This window comes from Protopterus annectens, chromosome 10.part0 (assembly GCF_019279795.1).
Source record: "Protopterus annectens isolate FY-2018-M chromosome 10.part0, PAN1.0, whole genome shotgun sequence".
Lineage (NCBI taxonomy): Eukaryota > Metazoa > Chordata > Ceratodontiformes > Protopteridae > Protopterus > Protopterus annectens.
In genome coordinates this window covers 10848268-10868850 of record NC_056744.1, presented here as the reverse complement: position 1 = coordinate 10868850, position 20583 = coordinate 10848268, and the positions used below count along the sequence as shown (strand labels likewise).

The following is a 20583-nucleotide window of genomic DNA, read 5'->3' as shown; positions in this document are numbered from 1 at the left end:
TTCGACAATCTGTCCATTCGGTCATTTGACAAGAACCCTTTTCCAACACATGCCAGCACCCAGCACTGCTTTCCATGGTTACTTCCATAAGTAAGTTAGAAACAACATCATCCTTCTTCATGACAGCCCAAGACTTGTCACAGCAATCCTGGGGCACACTTACTAGCTCGGCCATTCTGGGCACTTACTTTTAGTAGACCTAGACTTCTGGCATTATGTGTTAATCCTTTCGCCCAAACCATAGTACTGCCTTTAAAAGCCTGTATCCTACTACTTGGCAAAAATGAGACAAGATTCCCTAACTGTAATTACACTTAACACTGACACATTTAACCAGCAGATGACAATTAAGTTATCTGCTTGACTTGTAAGCTTGTCTTTTCCATTTAGAGCAAGGAAACAGTCAACAATAACTGCAGATACCAATAAGCATATTTTTCTATGCATGGAGTAAAGAACAACCCTGAGAGCAATGAGAATTGCATTGTGAGAACCAAAGACCACCAGCACTAGGCAGACCCCTCCCACATGATTACCTTATTAGAGAAATGTTTCCCTTATTAATCACGGCACTGACACAGTAGCCACTTGTCTTATAGGACCAGAAACAGATGCCAATAGACATCACCCATCAAGATCAAAAGGATGAAGGATGAAGCAGCAGACAATAAACCCCACTAACTACAAAACTATTTAATATCAAAAATGTCATCTCACTGATCAGACCAGTCATGACATTCTGGTGCTACCAGTTACTTCAGTGCAAAAAAAAACAAACAAAATTGCTGATTTGTAAGAACAATGGCTGGATTTATGAATGCAAAAATAGCAACTCTGACACAGGAGCAGTTAAAAAAAAAAAAAAAAAATCTGGAAAACCCGGTAAAATAGGAAAGGACATGTAGACCGCAATGCATGTGCTGTGTCTTTAAGAAGCATATCAAGGACTCAGAGTGCCTATATATATATATATATATATATATATATATATATATATATATATATATATATATTTATATACCAGGCACGTGCTATTCCCAGTTTGAGTGTGCAACCAGAGAGTGAGCATGTATGACTGCAGCAGTTACTTTGTATATAAGTTACTTAAGTTAAAGTCAGTAAACTTCTATCATGATGTGTTTGTATATAATAAAGCCATTTGAACAGAACCCACGAAGACTCTTCTATTGTGAAATAAGTACGAGATCAACATGGTGTCACAACTGGGATTGCAGAGAATGATATTCGGAGCCATGAGGTGCAGAGATGACAGTGAAGGTAAATTAAGAGAAACGAGCTTGAAAAAGAATCAAAGGTAATGAAAATTTGCATGCACTGCTTATTTTATAAAAAAGATAAAACGGAGCATTACAAAGGCACAAACCACATTATTAAACAAGTGGGTGTCATGAAAGGTTTACTAACTAAGGGAAAGTTTAAAAATAAAGACATCTGACAAAATGATTAACAGAAAAGCAAAATGAGTATGTTTAAGGCAAGACAAGTATGTTTAAGGCCAAACTAGTATGTTTAAAGCAAAATGGGCATGTTTAGAGTAAAACTAGCACAAGAAAAGTACAATGGACATGAAAAGAGATTAAATTAAATGAGCAAAACAAATATAAGGGCAAAAAGGGCACATTAAGCATAAATAAAGCAAGGTGACTGCATGTTTTTTGGCAAAGTGCTGTATTTTGGCATAACTACGACTTTGTATTGGATCAAGGGCATAACTAGAGTTATACAAAGTATCTCAAAGTTTGTAAAAGTGCTTACAGTGTGTGCTTATTATTGTGTATGTATTCTGAAGAGTTTGTGTGCAAAGTGCAACTATTTTTGAAGTACAGTCAAAGTATAGCCATTTTGAAGAGTTTCTTATGCTGGGTGTGTCTATTCGCAAAGTGCTGCCATTACAGTGTGTTTCTTGCACTGTAAAGAATTGATTTGCATGGTACCGCCATTTTAGGGAAATTTCAGTGTGCTGTGTACAGTTTATTCGCAAAGTGCCATTACTTTGAAATGTTATTGACTCTGAGCTTCTCTTGTCCAGTTAATTCGCATTGTGCAGTTATCTGATATGTTTCTTACACTGATAAGATGCGATTAATTGCAATACAGTAAATTCAAGAGTATTACAGTGTCCCAGAGACAAAGTTCAGTTATACAAAGGCTTGTTGTGCTATTGGGGAAAGTTACAAATACTGGCATAAATTTCTGGCATATGTGTAAGTGTATGTGGTCGTGCTTATTAGCAAAACCTTTCACTGGTATGCGCTAATATGGCAGGTTAATTTTGAAAGCCCTCACCACTTGCATTTGATCAGAATATTGCAGAGAATTGCAGAATATTTGAGCAAGAAAGTGATATTTTTATACAAGCAGCGTATCCAGATAATAATACACGCACCAGGGCATTCATTTTGTTAAACCTAGCTGGGTCAGAGGCCATAGAAAGAGAGCATTCATTTGTGTATTATGCGTCAGCAGTATATGAAGGAGAAGGTGAAAACTGCCATAGTGTTGTACAGGCTGAATCAAAGGAAGACCCTGAGTGTTTGAAAAGTAAGTTCAGAGAAATGTGTAACTCCCAGACAAATATTACACCAGAGAGGCGTTTGCTTTATATGAGAGATCAGAAACCAGGGGGAACTTTTGCAACTATATAACTGAACTGAGAAACAAAGCCAAAATGTGTCGGTTTGGTGACTTAAAAAAATGAGTTAATAAAGTACAGACTTGTGTGTGGTATTAACAGTGCTGCTGTGAGAAAGAATTTGCTTTGTGTCAGTGATTTAACGTTGGGTAAAGCCATTGAGATTTGTCAAATCCATGAAGTTACAGAGAAACACACAAGTATGCTTGTAAATGACATGAGCATGGTTTCAGCAGGCTCCAGAGAAAATGTAGATAGCATGCAACACATGGCAAAGAGAAGTAGGCCTAAGCACATGGCAGACACAGCCCCTGCTGGCTCACCAAAGAAACCACATAGCTTTCCAGCAAGTTCTAAGACTAGTTCAGTTAAAGAAGCACATTCTTCAGTGCAGTACAAGTATGAATCAGCAAAACCCAAGTCCAGCTTTATTGTTAACTGTTGCAATTGTGGTGCCAATCATGAGTCTAAAAGAGAGAAATGCTTAGTATTTGGTCAGCAATGTCACAAGTTTAAAAAAATGGAACAGAACCATTTTCAAAAGTTTTGCAAATCAAGTAAACTTCACACAGTTGTAAAGAAAGGTTACACAAAAAAGCAAGTTGATCAAGTAGAGCCGCAGCAGTCAACTTTTCATATACATGGTGTAACAGTAATTGGTGAGAGAGTTGATGCAGTGAATTTATTGGCAAAGAGTGAAGTATTTTGCACAGTCCGGATCAATGGTAAATCCACAGAGCTTAAAGTAGACACTGGTTCAAAGCGTAATGTTATATCAGCAGACACATTTGCTCAAGTGAGAACCAATGAGCACTCAATGTGGCCAGTAATGTGAAATTTGTTGCTAATGGAGGTTTCCGACTCAGCACAGCTCCTCGTGGTCCTGCAAAGTGGTACAAGCAGCAGAGAGACGAAAAAGAGTGACTTTTACCAGATAAAGTATTTTTTCTCTGCCTTTTCATTAGCGACTGCTTATTCTCACCAAAAAGCGAGTTTCTAACTGCTCTACTACCTGTAAAAGCTTGTTATTGCATTTTTTACTGTACCTGCACTTTAAAAGTTGTTTTTGCGTTAATTTAAATGTTTAGGCTGCCCACTCAAGTGCGTTAGCCTGTGTAAAGCATTTACAGTATTTTCCTGTTAATTTCTGCTACTGTTTCTTCAAAAAAAGAAAAAAAAAAATCCTTGTTTCCCGCCTTTTCTGAGCTAGAATAGTCCAGATTTCAGGTTTTGCTGAATTCTGGGCTTTGGTATAAGTTCCTGTGTTGCCCATATCCTTACTTGGATAGGAGGAAGCTTCTCTGTTCACCAGTGAGAGTGGGGAGCTTTGAGCAGCCTATCTGTACCTGGAGGAGTGGTCTCAGCCCAGAAACTAGTAGATTATTGGCCGTTTTGGGCTAATTCCTAGCTCTTTCAAGTTCCCTGTCTTAAAACCCGCTTTTGCGGGGTTTTGTGCTTGTTTCCGACTCAGCACATCTCCTCATGGTCCTGCAGAGTGGTACAAGTATCAGAGAGATGAAAAAGAATGACTTTTACCAGATAAAGTATTTTTTCTCTGCCTTTTCATTAGCGACTGCTTATTCTCGCCAAAAAGTGAGTTTCTAACTGCTCTACTACCTTTAAAAGCTTATTATTGCATTTTTTACTGTACCTGTACTTTAAAAGTTGTTTTTGTGTTAATTTAACTGTTTAGGCTGCCCACTCAAGTGTGATGGCCTGTGTAAAGCATTTACCGTGTTTTCCTGTTAATTTCTGCTACTGTTTCTGCAAAAAAAGAAAAAAAAATACTTGTTTCCTGCCTTTTCTGAGCTAGAATAGTCCAGATTTCAGGTTTTGCTGAATTCTGGGCTTTGGTATAAGTTCCTGTGTTGCCCATATCCTTACTTGGATAGGAGGAAGCTTCTCTGTTCACCAGTGAGAGTGGGGAGCTTTGAGCAGCCTATCTGTCCCTGGAGGAGTAGTCTCAGCCCAGAAACTAGTAGATTATTGACCGTTTTGGGCTAATTCCTAGCTCTTTCAAGTCCCCTGCCTTAAAACCCGCTTTTGCATGGTTTTGCGCATAGTGCAACATCACGCAACATAGCGCAGCGTCGTTTCAACAGTTTTAAACTTTTCCTGGCTCCACAAAGTTTGCTCTTCAAATTTTCCCTTAGAACTACTTAAACTCTCAAGGAAAGCACTCTACTTTCCTCTTACAGTCCAACACTTACTCTAGCTTCTCAGTAAATCTTTGGAACTACTCAAACTCTCCAGGAAAGCTCTCTACTTTCCTCTTACAGTCCAGCACTTGCCTAGCTTTACAGTAAATGCAAATTAACTACTAGCACTTACCCACTCGTACAAAACAGTAGTAATAGGCTCTGGATTCCCCCATTAACCAATATTTAGAACTCTCCAGGCATGTCCAAAGTGCAGTTTCAGTCAGACTCTCCAGTCCAGCTGGTGAACCTGGGAATCCTGAGGCAATGTTACAATTGCCTCATGTACACAGACAACCCCCTCTTCCTACCATCAACCTCTAATGTATGCGAGAAATGCAACTATACAGCCAAACTGGAGGCTAAGCTCTCCCAACCCAAGACTGGTACCGCCAGTCAGGAGGAGAAGGTAAACACAAGCACCCCAAAACTAGTCACACATAGACTAATCACACCTGAAAACATGACACATAAACCCACAAAGACATACTCGGAGGCTCTAAATAAAAACTTGCCAAAACAGCAGAGACCTCCTAAGCAGACATACAAACACTCACTACCCAACATTAACTATACACATACCCCACAGAGACAGTGTGCCACACAGTGCCAGCCCTTAAGGCCAAGCGACACCCCTAATACACTAGTAATAGGTGACTCTATCATCCGGCACACTGACGTCCCACTCACCAGACTGAAGAAGAAGAAGGTCACTGTAAGTTGCCTGTTGGGTGCCAGGATCCACAACATAACTCAAGCACTCAGGTCACTACACAGCAAGTACAAATACGACTCTGTCATTGTCCATGCTGGTGTAAATGACTTGAGACGTACCTCCCTGGACTACATGAAAAGAGACATAGAGGAGCTCTCTGATCATGTAGCCCAGGCCGGTATGACCCTGACCCTGAGTAGCATCCTGCCCTCACCTAGAATGATGCCAAAGTATAGAGACAAAATTATTGACTTCAACAATTGGCTAAGCTACTGGTGTCATTGAAAGGGGATCCAGTGTCTGTCAGCCTGGGACAACATGCTAGACAAGCCACGTTGCTTCGCCAGGGATGGCTTGCACCTGTCTCCCCTGGGCTTTCGAATACTGGCCAAGGCTCTTGCCACCCCCATAGTGCCTTTTTTAGGCAAGGCTCAAAAGACAAGCCCACCTCCTTAGACAATACAAAAAATAAAAAACTAAGGGTAATGCTACTCAATGCCAGAAGTCTAAACCTAAAGATGCAAGCAGTCGAGGCACTCCTCAGTATCGAGCAAATCGATATCTGTGAAGTGACAAAAACCTGGTTCAAGGCTCCTGAGAGCACCCCAGCATTACCAGGATTCAACTCATATCATACTTTTCGGCCACAAAACACGGACAATAGCACCAAGGGAGGGGCTGTATCCATCTTCATCAAGGACACCCACATCTCCAGATTAGTGGCATTGCATAAAACATCGGAAACAATTCATGTGCAACTAACAGTGGGAAAAACTGCCTTCCAAGTCATAGCCTGCTATAGATCACCCTCTCTGTCTCAAGACCCACACGCGGCCTTCCTGAGAACACTAGAGAATATTAAGATCCTACCAAACACCATAATATTGGGGGAGTTCAACTACCCAAACATCGACTGTGTAAACTACTCGAGTCCAAACTCATTTGCCCAACGGTTTCTAGAATTCATCAACTCAAACGCTGTGGAACAACTAGTCACTGTTCCTACAAGAGGGGAAAATACATTAGACCTAGTGATTACAAACATAGGGGATCAATGTTCCACACCGGAGGTAAATCCCTCGGTGAGATCGGACCACAAACTGATCACAATGGACATCCACATCCCAGCCCCACCCCCAGCCAAGGAAACCACAGTGAAAAACCTCTCAAAAACAAACTTCACTCTCCTCAAGACAGAAGTAGGAAGCTTCAAAGCCCCTGAGAAATTGGAAGATGTTACCCAAACCGCAGAATCCTATACGAATGCACTCTATATGCACCTACAGGAATGCATGGATCGTGCCATCCCAAGTAAAACTAAGGCTCACTCCTCCAAAAATAGGAGACCAGTCTGGTGGACCCCAGCCATAAACAAGCTATACAACAAAAGGAGGAGACTACTACATGACAGGGCCAAAACCCTAAAAGGGAAGGCATCCCTGATCAGTATTAGCAAGAAACTTCGCTCCACATAAAAGCCTCAAAGGCAAACTTCGAAAGAAAAATTGCCAAAGACTCCAAAGATAATCACAAGGCATTCTTCAGTTACGTCAGGAACCTGGGAGGAAACACCCAGATCTGCTCAGAGCTTGTACAAAACGGCACAAAATACACTAAACCAACTGACATTGCCAACATTCTGGCTGACAAGTTCAGTGCAAATTTTACCCCCCCTTCCCCCCCAAAAGGGCCTATGTCTATCCCGGATGAATGTAGTCCCCCAGATATCTCAGACACACAGGTAAAAGCAGCCCTCTCCAAAGCTAAAAACACAGCATCTATGAGACAGGACGGAATACCAGGCTGTGTCCTGCATGAGCTCCAGGAAGAACTAAACCCCCACTTAAATTCACTATTCCAACTCAGCCTTAAAATAGGTTATGTACCCAAGGAATGGCGTACAGCAACAGTGATCCCTCTCCACAAGGGTGGCCCCACAACGGATCCTGGGAACTATCGTCCCATAAGTCTGACTAGCCTAATTTGCAAGGCTATGGAGCGTATCATTATGGATCTCATAAACAAAGACATCGGGAACCTCCAGACACTGGACCCTACCCAGTTCGGATTTTGTTAAAGGCAGATCCTGCCTCCTAAACCTGGTTGACTTTTTTGAAATAGTCACCAAAGCCATAGATGAGGGTAAGGCAGTCCACACTGCCTATCTGGACCTCGCAAAGGCTTTCGACACAATACCTCACTCTGGAATCATAAACAAACTAACCAGCTTAAACATCAACCCATATGTCACAAGATGGGTTGCAAACTGGCTTATGGATAGAACGCACGTGGTCAGGGTTGGAAGTGCCATGTCCGACTCTAAACCTGTTACAAGTGGAGTCCCACTGGGCTCAGTCCTGGGGCCCCTCTTATTCGGTATATACTTCTCTGAAGTACAGGCCAGCACAAAAGGACTGTGGCTTACCAAGTTCTCTGATGATTGCAAACTAGGAGCCATAATAGACTCCCCGGCCGACACAAGCATTCTCCAAAAGGGTCTTATGGAGACAGATGCCTGGTGTCAGAGCCATGGCCTCAAGCTTAACGCCACAAAATGCATAGTCATCCCCTTTGGGAAAAACAAGGAGCCCATTAATTACCACATAGGAGGTAACTCACTAAGTACAGAAGAAGTAATTGGGGTCTGGGGACCCAGGTTGATAGTAACCTCTCCTTTGGCAATCACATTGCCAAAATAGTCAGAAAATCCTTCTATATTGCCCATTTTATAACTAAAGGGTTCACGTCTAGATCTAGAGAGGTCACTGTGCCCCTATACTCATCACTCATCAGACCCATAATTGAGTACAATGCCCCATTTGGGATGTACCTTACCCGGCACCTGCAGCAGCTGGAGAGACCCCAAAAGTTCCTTACCAAAAGGATCATGGGCCTCAAACAGTTGCCCTATGCAACTAGGCTAAAGAAACTACAGCTCTACTCAGTTGCTTACCGCCTGCTCAGAGGCTACCTCTGCCTGACTTACAAGGCCATATCCAACCCAGAATTAAAGGACATGCTCCATCTTAAAAAAAACAAATCCATTAGAGCCACATGCTCCTTGCACTTAAACCTCAGCACAGCAATAAATAGGACATGCTGGAGGGATAGATTCATATCCCAAAGGCTTCCCACACTCTGGAATAAAACCCCAGTTCACGTAAGACAAAGCCCCTCACTGGCCCTCTTCAAGAGAAATCTTGATGAGTGGATGGGAAACCATAGGTTTGCACCTGGGATCACTCCAGTGGCACTACTGGACAGAGGCTCTAGAAGTTAAATTATAAGGGTGGAGAGAACCAAACACATTTTCGGCTAGGCTTATAAATGCCCTAGGGCAGATAGTCTAGTATAAACCTATGAACCTATGAAGAAATTCAAACCGAAGGCTCAGTGATGCTTTCATGTTACTTGGCCAAGAACTGTTACAACTTGTTATTCCATGTAGTCTAAAGAGCTGTACGGTCTTTATTGGGTCTCAAAGACAGTTTGAGAATGAATCTGCTTTCTTTTACCAAAGACGTTCATCACATAAGTGCATATCCTAGTTCTATTTTTTTTCAGAGTATGCTGATGTTGTCGATGACAAGTTGGGCAAACATCCAGTTGTGTATTCCATGAAGTTAGACCCAGAGGTCACTCCAATAGTCAGCCCAGCAAGAAGAGGTCTGACAGCTATGCAAGATAAAGTTAAGGCTCAGTTGGATAAAATGGTAGAGCAAGGTGTAATATGTCTAGTTACAGAACCAACAGAATGGATGTTGTCTATGGTAGCAGCTCACAAAAAAGGCTCAGACAAAATAAGAATATGTATTGACCCAAGAGATTTGAACAAAGCGTTGAAGAGACCACATCATTCAATGCGCACAGTCAAAGACTTTGCAGCCCTAATATTGAATGCTGCTGTTTTTTCTGTCTTGGATGCAAAAAGTTCATTTTGGCAAGCGATGCTTGATCGCAAATCCTCATTACTAACCACTTTGGTACCCTGTTTGACAGATACAGATTCCTAAGAAAGCCATTTGGAATAAATTCTGCAAGTAAAGTCTTCCAGGGTACAATGGAGCAAATTTTTTGGGTTACCTTTGTGCCATAATAGTAGATGATTTATTGGCTGGAGGCAATGGTGAAGCAGAGCATGACAGAAACCTAATGAGAGTCCTAGACAGAGCACGTGAAGTAAATTTGAAGCTCAATCCTCTGAAGTGCAAATTCAGACTTCCAGAAGTTACACATGCAGGTCATTTATGTACCAGTACTGGTTTGAGACCAGACCCGACCAAGCAAGCAGCTATTCTTGAAATGTCAGCACCAGATAATGTTCCAGCTCTACAGCGTTTCCTATGTATGGTCATATATTTAGGCAAGTTTATATCATACTTCAGTGAGTTGACAGCACCTTTAAGACAGCTGAAACGCAAAAATGTTGCATGGTCATGGTCAGAACAGCACAAGAAGCCACTTGAAGACCTTAAGCAGAAAATTGCCACCCCACCTACATTAAGATGCTATGACATAAATAAAACAGTCACTCTTTCCTGTGCTGCTTCAAAATTTGGTCTTGGCACAGTTATACTTCAAGAGGGCAGGCTACTGCTTATGCATCTAGAACACTTACCCAAACTGAAATGCAATATGCTCAAATTGAGAAAGAACTTTTGGCAAAAGTATGCTGATGTTCCAAGTTTCATGATTATATCTATGGTTGAGCTATTCAGATTGAAACTGACCACCAACCTCTAGTTACTATTCTAAAGAGGCCTATGCATTCAGCTCCAGCAAGATTACAAAGAATGATGCTCAAACTGCAAAAGTACAACTTCAAAATGGTCTATATGAAAGGCAAACTATGCTATCTGGCTGATACCTTATCCAGATTGCCGGGAAATACAATGGAACAGCTTGGAGCAAAGAATTTTGACTTTGACGTGATGGCAGTGCGTAATTTTTCTACCACTAGGCATGATAAGTTAAGAGATCACAAAAAGAATGATCTGATTTTGTAAAAGCTCAATCACTACATTAATGATGGATGGTCATCAAAGCAATCTAGTGTACCACCCGAAGTGCAAACCTATTTTCCTTACTGAGATGAAATGTTGATGGAAGATGGCATTATTTTCAAAGGTCCTAAAATTGTTGTTCCTGCTTCCTTACAACAGGAATATATCCAAATTTTGCATCGTGGTCACCCAGGTTCAGCATCCAGTAAGAGAAGAGCAAGAGAAAAAGAAGTTATGTACTTACCATAACATTCCATGTTTGTAGTCCATCTCACCCTTCATTCTTCCATATGGGATCGGAGCCTCGGCTCCGACTCGGCCTATTTACAAGCTGGAAGTCTTCTAGCTGGCGGGTGGCTAGGTAGGTATCCCATGGTGCCCCAGTACAATCCCCAGATCTTGTCTGCTGCTAGCTAGGAGAGATAATAACAAATATACCAAAGAAGCCAATACTAAAAGGTCTCCATAAAAAAAGGATAATAATGTTTTTCTGCCTCCAGGTACTTCCAGGCTGGAAGTAGGCGGGTGGGTTCGTAAGAATGAAGGGTGAGATGGACTACAAACATGGAACGTTATGGTGAGTACATAACTTCTTTATGTTCTGTAGTCCTATCTCACCTTCATTCTTACATATGGGACAGCGTCCCTAGCACCTTATTCTTGGGTGGCTCAAGGAAAAATACTCCTGAGTACCATGGAACCAAATGAAGCTCTACCCCTGGAGGTTAAATCCAATTTGTAATGAGTAATAAAAATGTGAGGGGTAGTCCACGTAGCTGCTGCACAAATATTATCAAGTGGGACCCTGGCTTGAAACGCTGCAGAGGTAGACTGAGCCTTGATCTTAAAGGGTAAAGGTTTACCCTCGGAATTGTAAACATATACAGCTAGAAATCCAATTAGAGAGTGCCACTTTGGAAACTGGTAAGCCTGACCTGAATTCAGAGAAGGAAATCAATAACTGATCTGATTTCCTGATTTCCTTAGTCTGGTGCAAATAAAAACGTAATTGTCTATGGACATTCAGCTGGTGAAACCTGTATTCAGCTGCGTTGGAATGATTTGGAAAGAACACCGGAAGCTCTATGGATTGATTCAAAGTGGCATGTGAACAGACCTTGGGGACAAAGGAGGGATTAGTACGAAGGGACACCCTATCCTTGTGAAAAATCAGATAAGGGGGTTTAACAGACAATGCTTGCAACTCTGACACCCGTCTGGCCAACGTGACAGCCACCAGAAACAAAGTCTTCCAAGACAGGAATTTCAAAGAAGATGAATGAGAAGGCTCAAAGGGCGGATAAGTCAATTTGGATAACACAAAATTTAAATCCCATGAGGCAACAGGTTCTTGAAAGGGGGCTCTTAACAAAGTGGCACCTTTAAGGAAGTTTTGCACAGCTTATGTGACATCAGATTTGAATCTTGAAAACCTAGATGAAAGTTTGAAATCGCTGCCAATTGAACTCTGATAGAGGCAGCCGCAGATCCCTGGTGAAAAAGCTCAGACAGGAATTCCAAAACCACTGGAATGGAGGCAGTGTAAGGGTCAACATTCAGTTTCTCCACCCAGATAGAGAATCTTCTCCATTTACTGGAATATAGTCTCCTAGTGGAAGGTTTATGAGAAGATGTAAGAATACGAGTCACAGAGGGTGAGAAGTCATGAAGCCTGACTAGGGATGGAACTGGAGCAGCCACGCTGTCAAACTGAGGGTGCGTAAGGAGGGATGAAGCGAACCTGACATGTGAGTCAACAGGTCTGGAGCTGGGTCCAGTACCCAAGGATCGTCCAGCAGAAGAGGCCCGAGGAAGGGGAACCAAACCTGATGAGGCCAGTAAAGAACAATGAGGATAAGTTTGCTTCCCAGCCGTTTCACTTTCTGAATAACCTTGGGAATGAGATGAAAGGGAGGAAAAGCATACAGGAGACCCAGGGGCCAATTGTGAACAAGTGCGTCTCTCGACTCCCCTGGAGGGGGAATGAGGGAGAAGTAGCTGCTGCATTTGGGGTTGATTGGACAGGCAAAGAGGTCACAGCAAGGCTTTCCCCATCTATGGAAAATCTGTTCCGCTGTTTCCTGTTTCAGAGACCACTCGTGAGGCATAAGGATTGCCCTGCTGAGCTTGTCGGCTATCACATTGGTTGTCCCTGGAATGTGCTTAGCCACCAGAAAACACTGGGAAGCTATCACCCATTTCCAAACTCGCATGGCCTCTAGACAGAGTGGGTAAGATCTGGTTCCGCCCTGTTTGCTGATATACCATACTACCGACATATTGTCTGATTGTATTGCAATAGTCCCCAGAGGCAGAAGGTCGTGGAGTGCTTTCAACACCAGGAGCACCACCCTCATCTCTAGAACATTGATATGCAGGTGAGCCTCGTGATCTTGCCATGTACTTTGGACAGTCCTGCCAAGATAATGCCCCTCCTATCTGTGAGGCATCTGTGGTCACAGTAGCAACAGGTTGGTGAGGAACAAATGAGGTGCCCGTGGTTAACTGATTGGGTAGTGTCCACCAAAGGAGTTCCTTCTTGCAAGATTATGTCAGCAGAATGTGATGAGATAATGGGAGGTGATGAAAAGACCATTGGGACAACAAGAGCCACTGAAGAATTCTCATGTGTAGGCTGGCTAGTGGTACTAGTAATATGGTGGAAGCCATGGTCCCTAGAAGCTGCAGAACAGCCTTCGCTTTGACCTTTCGTAAGGGGAGAAGACACTAAATTTGAAGAACCAGATTATGTGCCCTTTCGGCAGGAAGACGAGCCAACATGTCTACTGTGTCTATCTCTGCGCCTATAGAAATCACAGATTGAGAGGTCAATAAGGCAGATTTTTCCCAATTTATAGAAATTCCCAGCTGGGCACAAAGCTGAACAGTAGCATCACTGGTCTGAAGAAGTAGATGCCTGGTGGGGGCGGTCAAGAGCAAGTCGTCCAGATACGGAAACACCTGGAATCCTCAATGTCTCAGGTGAGCTGTCACTACTGCCATACATTTGGTGAACCCCCTGGGGGCTGTGGTGAGACCAAAGGGCAGAGCATGAAACTGGTAATGACTGGCTCCCAGCCAGAAGCGTAGATGACTCCTCGATGCCCTGTCCATTTTTATGTGGCAGTACGCGTCTTGGAGATCTATTGAGCACATCCAATTGTCTTTCCCTAATAACGGGAGTATAGACTTAAGTGTCACCATCTGGAACTTATCATTCTTTACTGATTCGTTCAATCTGCTGAGGTCCAGAATAGGCCTTCAGTCCCCTGTACGTTTTGGCACTAAAAAGAATCTGGAGTAAGTTCTGGATCTTATTTGGTCTGCTGGGACGGTTTGGATGACTCTTTTTGACAGCAACTTGTTGACCTCCACAGTTGCCTGATCCCTGTGACTGGATGGAACATCCAGGATCTTCTTGAGAACAACAGATGGAAGAGAAAAGGGTATGACATAACCTCTGGTAATAATTCTTTGTACCCACTTGTCTGGAGTGATGCCCAGACAGGCTTCTGGATACAAAGAAAAGCGACCCCCGACTGGCCCCAGAGAAGCACAGTCGGGCCCCACGTCAGGAGCACTGGTAAGGCCGGCCCCGAAAGCAATCGCGACCTCCATGGTTTTGCGGACCGCCCCTGCCTCTAGGGCAACGTCTACCATTTCCTCCTCCTCCTCTGCCTCTGAAGGAGGAGTCACCCTGTGCATCCTGGAAAAACCTCTGGGACATCTTGAACCACATTTTACCGCCCCTCTGACCCTTAGGGTATGGTCTAGAGGGAACAGTAAAACGTACTTCTATGGCAGAGTATGTTTTTCCTTCTTGCTCGCACCGGGTTAGAGTGTCCTTTACCTTGGGTCCAAACAAGGACGAACCGTCGAAGGGGGCATTGATAAAGGTAGACTTGAACGGTTCCGCAAAGTTACACAAACGCATCCTGGAATGACACCTTATGGAAATTCCTGAACCCGCTGCTCTACTCCCTCCTTTGGCTGCATACGAAATAAGCTGCATGGAAGAGCTGATGATAGAGTTCAAGGTGGACAACAGGCAGAAATCTTGTCAGGGACTCCCTCAGTACATGTACCTTGTAGAGAATCTCCTAACTCTTTAAGGACATCTCTCTGAAGCCTCGTGAAGTGAGTAAGGTAGTTCAGCGATCTAAGGGTAAATGCCGCTGAACTAAAGATACGCTTCCCGTATCTATCCATCATTTGAGACTCCTTATTTGGCGGATGAACAGAAGAAGAAGTCTCAGTTAGCTCTTTCTTAGTGGCCGCTGCCACCACCATGGCATCTACGGGAACACCTTTAGACAAAGAACCTTTCTCAGGAGGGGCAGAAAGAAACTTATTTGGTCTCCTGGGGACTGGCTCCACGGCATCAGGAGTATCCCACACCTTTCGACTAACTAGCTCCATCAGTTCGTTGAAAGATGGAGACACCCAAGAGGCTGAAGGTTGAGACCCGAAAGCCTTCAGGTACACCGACTCCTCATCATAAGGGGTGACAGTGGGCCAGCCGCAACTCTACTTAAGAATTTCCAGGATGTCTAAGAAGGAGACATCATCAGAGGATGACTTGAGGGACCCTTCTGACTCCTCGAGGTCATTGTCAGAGGTCAGAGACTCATCCTGGGTGTGTACACGCTTCCTCTTACATGTTCTCTTCTGCGGGGACTCCTCAGAAGGACATTCCAGGGAAGTCTCAGATGAGTGGGGGCCACCAGCTGGTGGTTCCTGGGGCTGAGGGTCTCTGCTGTCCATGGAGGGAGTAGGAGCTGAGACAGAAGTAGGTGCTTTAGGGGGAAGAGTGTCGGTACCTCTGGTAGGAGCTGATGATCGGGACAGCACACTCCTCATCATCTCAAATGCCGACCTCTCTGGCTCCGAAGACCTCCCCGGCTCCGAGGAGATCAAGGATGCCATCAGCTTTAGAGCCATCGGCTCTGAGATAGACATATGGTCTGAACTCACCCTAGCCGACGCATCGAGAGGAAGACTCGGAACCGAAGAAGATCGGTTCCAAGCATCCCTGTCAGGGCCGACCCGGCAGTTTTGGCCCCTAGACACTATGGACGGCGCCAAAGTGTCGGAGCAGAACTCGGCTCCGAAACAGCCACAAGGGGAGCTAGAACCAAAGGTTCCACCAGTGGTACCAAACAGTCTGGCTCCAAAAGATCAGCATGGCTCAAAGGAGGAATGATCGCAGAGGGCTAAACGGACCCAAGTGGCTTCAGAACTGACTGGGTCGGAGCCAACAGCAATTTAGGCAAAGCAGATTACTTCAACAGTCTCAGCACTACCCTCTCCACATCTTCTTCCAATAAACTCCTGGAAGACCTGGATGACAGAGTAGGAGAGCAGGATCTCTGAGGTATCAGAGATTTTAATATAGCAGAGGCCGGTAGAGGATCCATAGACCAGCTCCATGAAATGTTCTCAGTGGTCGGCTCTGAAATACTTTGAACCGACCCTGTAGTCACAGTAGTGCTCTCAATCGGCACCGAGATCTGTGGAGCTGAAGAGGCAGAAAACGTATCTGTTTTCATGATTTTAAGAGGTGGCTCCAAGACACCAGCCGGTGCCGAGGAGGGCCTCTTAGAGGACTTTTCCTTTTTAGATCCCTGAGATCTAGAAGAAGAGGAAGAGCTAGTCAAATCTTCCTCAAAGGAAGGTTTAAGAAGACCTTTTAGGATGAGCTTATTCTTACGTTCTTGCAGCACCCTAGGACTAAACGAGTGGCAAAATAAGCAGGCTTCCTGTAAATGGATGGCCCCTAGACAGTAAACGCAGTTACTGTGGTCATCCGTGATGGACATTTTCTGTGAGCATTTAATACATTTCTTGAAGCCAGATGGCTTATGGTCCTTACTAACTTTGGACATTCTCACAAAAAGCACACGCACAGAAAGAAGAAAAGGGGGAGGACTAGGTCCTCTAATTTAAGTGGACCTAGCCTTGCAGAAAGAGAAAGACACCATGAGGACTAGGTCCTCTAACTTAAACGGGTCTAGCCTGGGCAAGGAAGGGAGCGGAAAACAACTAGGTCTTCTAACTAAAACAGACCTAGTTAAGAGACAAAGGCAGGAAAGTCACACACACAAACCAAAATACAGTGAAATTTTCAATATATTAACTAAGGCAGAACTGTGCTCTGACAACACCACTAATAAGCTTATGACTAAAGCAACAAAACAGAACAGAACCTTGTTCTGTTAACTATGCCAACAATTTGCGCCAAAAATTTAGACTAATAAATACATTTCAGAAATTTGCAAGAGAATGAGACTTGGTACATGTTACTAGCAGTCCTGAATATCCACAGTCAAATGGGCTAGCTGAACGTGGAGTGCAGCATGCAAAGCAATTACCTGAAATGTCAAAGCATGACAATATCGATGTCTTTTTGAACTTACTTAATCTCAGATACATACCTAGTGATGATATTCTTGGTTCACCTGCTCAAAGACTTCTATCCAGACAAACCAGAACCATACCACATATTAGTTCCAGTTTATTGCACCTAACACTAACAACAGAACCATCAAGGCTCAATTATTCAAGAAGTGTTCTATCCAGAAGTCCAGTTATGATAAATCAAGCAGATTTCTTCGTCCATTGAGGGAAGGAGAACAGTGAGAATACAAACAGTGAAAGGCTTTGACTGGATTGGTCAAGTTACAGGCATATGTGCCGAGCCGATATCCTACCTTGCAGAATCTGAGGGTGTGGAGTACAGGAGAAATCGCAGGCATCTTCTTCCTGTACCAGAATCATCATCACAGCATTGTTCCTGTGACACAGACTCTAGAGCTGAGCAAAACAAACATTGTTTCCATCCCAGACTGTGTTTCAACCTCTAATTCCATTCCTGAAGATGTTGCACATAACTCCAAGGTTGAACATTCTGTAGAGACAGCTCCAGTTGCTAAACTTAATTCCCAGTTTTATGTCACATGATATGGTTGAATACCAGACCCACTGTGAAATACCCAGCAACATGGACTTAACTATATATATGTATCTAGTCTTATATAAATGCATGACAAAGAACTACCCGTGATACCTGCACGCCAAATAGATTCATAATGTTGCACAATCTGTTTCTCAAAGAGGGAGGATGTAGATCAGAGTGTATGTGCTGTGTCTTTAAGAAGCATATCAAGGACTGAACGTGCACATATAAATACCAGGCACATGCTATTCCCAGTGCCATTTTGAGAGTGCAGCCAGAGAGTGAGCATGTATGACGGCAGTACTTAAGTTTGCATATAAGTTACTTAACTTAAAGTCAGTAAACTTCTATCGTGATGGGTTTGTATATAATAAAGCTGTTTGAAGAGAACCCACGAAGACTGTTCTATTGCGTCCAAAGTAGGAGAATGACAGGACATATCACACAATAGCTGTTCTTGGGTAGAAAACTGAAACACCTAATAACAGTTCTCAGGATAGATGATTGGGACTGTTAAAGGTCAACACACCTAACAGGCAGTTCTTGGATACATGGCTAGGACTGTTAAAGGACAGAACACACAACACACCCAACATCTTTTTGTGTTGTTGAGGGTTGAGACTTGTTACTGGGACAAAGACATCCCACACTGGATGGCAAAGCACCTCAATGACGGAACATGTGTGCTGTAAGAAGGATAGACAATGGTGTAACTGCAAGCTTCTTACTCACAGAGGGTAAAAGAAAAATTTCTCTCTCTCCCCCCTTCAACAGTGCTTCAATAACCAACAACAGTTCCACACCTCCATTCTGGGCATATACTCCTCCCTTTCCTAGCACTGGTAGTCAATCATCCAAAGGACCTGATCCCTTTGTCTGGAAGGCCTAAAGCAGTACAAACTGTGCCAGGGACAATTTGAAACAGAAGGCTGATTTGAGTGAGCCAATAATCATGGCAGTTATAAGGCTGGCAAAGAAGCAAAATTTAAGCTAAATAAAAAGATTATCTAGTAAAGCAGCCTCAAACTTTCCTCACAGATTAGTTATCCTTCATCCTTATTCTCATTTTTGGTTTACTGCAAAACATAAAGGACACTGTACGTTTTGCAGCACTGAACCCACAACACTGGCATCTTTGCCTATTTTCATAACCCTACTGTTTTGTCTGTCTTCTCATACTTTCAGCTGATAGAAGTGACTCTTTCCTTTGCACAAATGTTATATTGGTTGCCCAGGAGGTATATGGTAATAGTGGTGTCACAGATGCACAGGGGCCTGGGTAGTTAACAAATTATAAATAAATGTACAGTAAAGACATCAAATCTCATAGCGAGCAACTATGTCCCTTCCAGAAGTCAGTGGCCATTAAAATCACTGCACTCAAGTATTCCACATCTGTTTCTATAATTACAACAACAAAAAAGAAATAAACTATAAGTACAAGGAAACTTGATTTGAAGTGATATAAAAGGGTTAGTAGCCATTCCCCAAGTTTATCCGTTACAGAACATAGACAGTACACAATCCCACAATGTACAGTAAAGGTACATTAAAACATTAATTTTGTTAAACTCACCTCCAGAAGTAAGCGTACAACTTCAGTCTTCCCATAAAGTGCCGCTTCATGTAATGCAGTACCAGTTTTGCCTTGCTTGTTGATATCAATCCCAGCCTTTAGAAGCAGCCTAGTACAAAAAAAATATATAAACAAGTTAAGAACAGAAGAGGAAATTCTGAAAAAAAAAAAAAAAAAAAAAAAAAAAAAACTGGTGACATGTCCAGCAAAGTCCCAGCTGCAGTGCAGTTAAAAAAATTGTATGTACTTACCATAACATTCTATTAGCGTTGTCCATTTTTATTCTTCCTCAACTGATGGGTCTCGGATCTGACTCAGACACTTCTACCAGATCCTCGGATCCAAAACTCTTGAGTTTCTCCATTTACTCATAATGCCCCGCCAACCTGGCATACCTCAGATTGAGTTTGCAGCCTCTAGAGACAAAGGGACTATCTTAAGAAATTAATAAAAGATAGAATAAGAAAAGGAGATGAAGCTCAAACAAGGAATAAAGGTGTCCAAGGAAAAACTCTTACGTCTTTCCAGAAGCAAACAAAAGGGGACAGGTGGGCGGAAAGTTGAGGAAGAATGAAAATGGAGAACACAATGAAACGTTATGGTGAGTACATAACATTTTTATTTGATGTTGTCCTTTTCATTCATTCATTCCTCAATTGATGGGACAGAGTCCTCAGCTAGTTGAACCTTGGGTGGCCCCCATGGAAGGCTATTCCAAAGTACTGAGGACCCAAAGACAGCTCTGTTCCTGGAAACCAAATCCAATTTGCAATAAACAATAAAAGTGTGAGCTTTAGTCCAAGTTGCCGCTGCACAAATTTCATCTGTAGAAGACTTTGACCAAAAAGCTGAAGAGAACTGCATAGAACTCATGGAATGAGCTCTAGTAGGCATAGGCAACGTTGATCCTGTTTTACTATAGATGAAGGAAATGGTGTAACTTTGGAAACTGGCTTGCCCAATTTGTTAGAAGAAAAAGAGACAAACAACTGGTCAGTTATCCTGAAATTCTTGGTTCTATGGAGATAAAAAGGAAGCTTTCTATGCACATCCAAAAGATGCAGCATTTACTCTCCCTTATTTGAAAAGTTTGGAAAGAAAACTGGAAGCTTAATGACCTGGTTAATGTTGGACTCAGAAGCTACCATATGCAAAACAAAGGAGGATTGTTCCTCAAAGAAACCCTCTCTTTGTGGAAAACCAGTTAAGGAGATTTGGAAGATCCAGAAATAAGGAAGGAAGAGATTCCACAGCGAAAGGTTTATTAAATGTTAAAAAACAAGTTTTAAAAGATTAAAAAGACGAGATGAGCGCTTTTCGCCTTAAGCCTTCATCAGATTTGTAGTTATCCAATCACCATCAACTTTTATAGTGGAATTGCCCAATCAGATTCATCTGTTCAGGCGACGCCTTCTTAAGACCAGCTTCAGCGGAACTAATTCATTCAGACCTGGTTCTTTATGTGCTCTCAGGTCTGCTATCC

At 42.9% G+C, this 20583-nt stretch overlaps 1 protein-coding gene across 3 annotated transcripts in view; it reads right to left on the bottom strand.

The window, feature by feature from the left end:
- CASKIN2 (CASK interacting protein 2) overlaps nucleotides 1-20583 on the bottom strand; it is a 1742750-nt gene that overhangs the window by 306224 nt on the left and 1415943 nt on the right. For all 3 annotated transcript variants that reach the window (XM_044084941.1, XM_044084943.1, XM_044084942.1), the window contains one exon: nucleotides 19101-19209. In XM_044084941.1, coding sequence (XP_043940876.1) covers nucleotides 19101-19209 — 109 coding nt within the window. The remainder of the gene's footprint in view (nucleotides 1-19100; nucleotides 19210-20583) is intronic.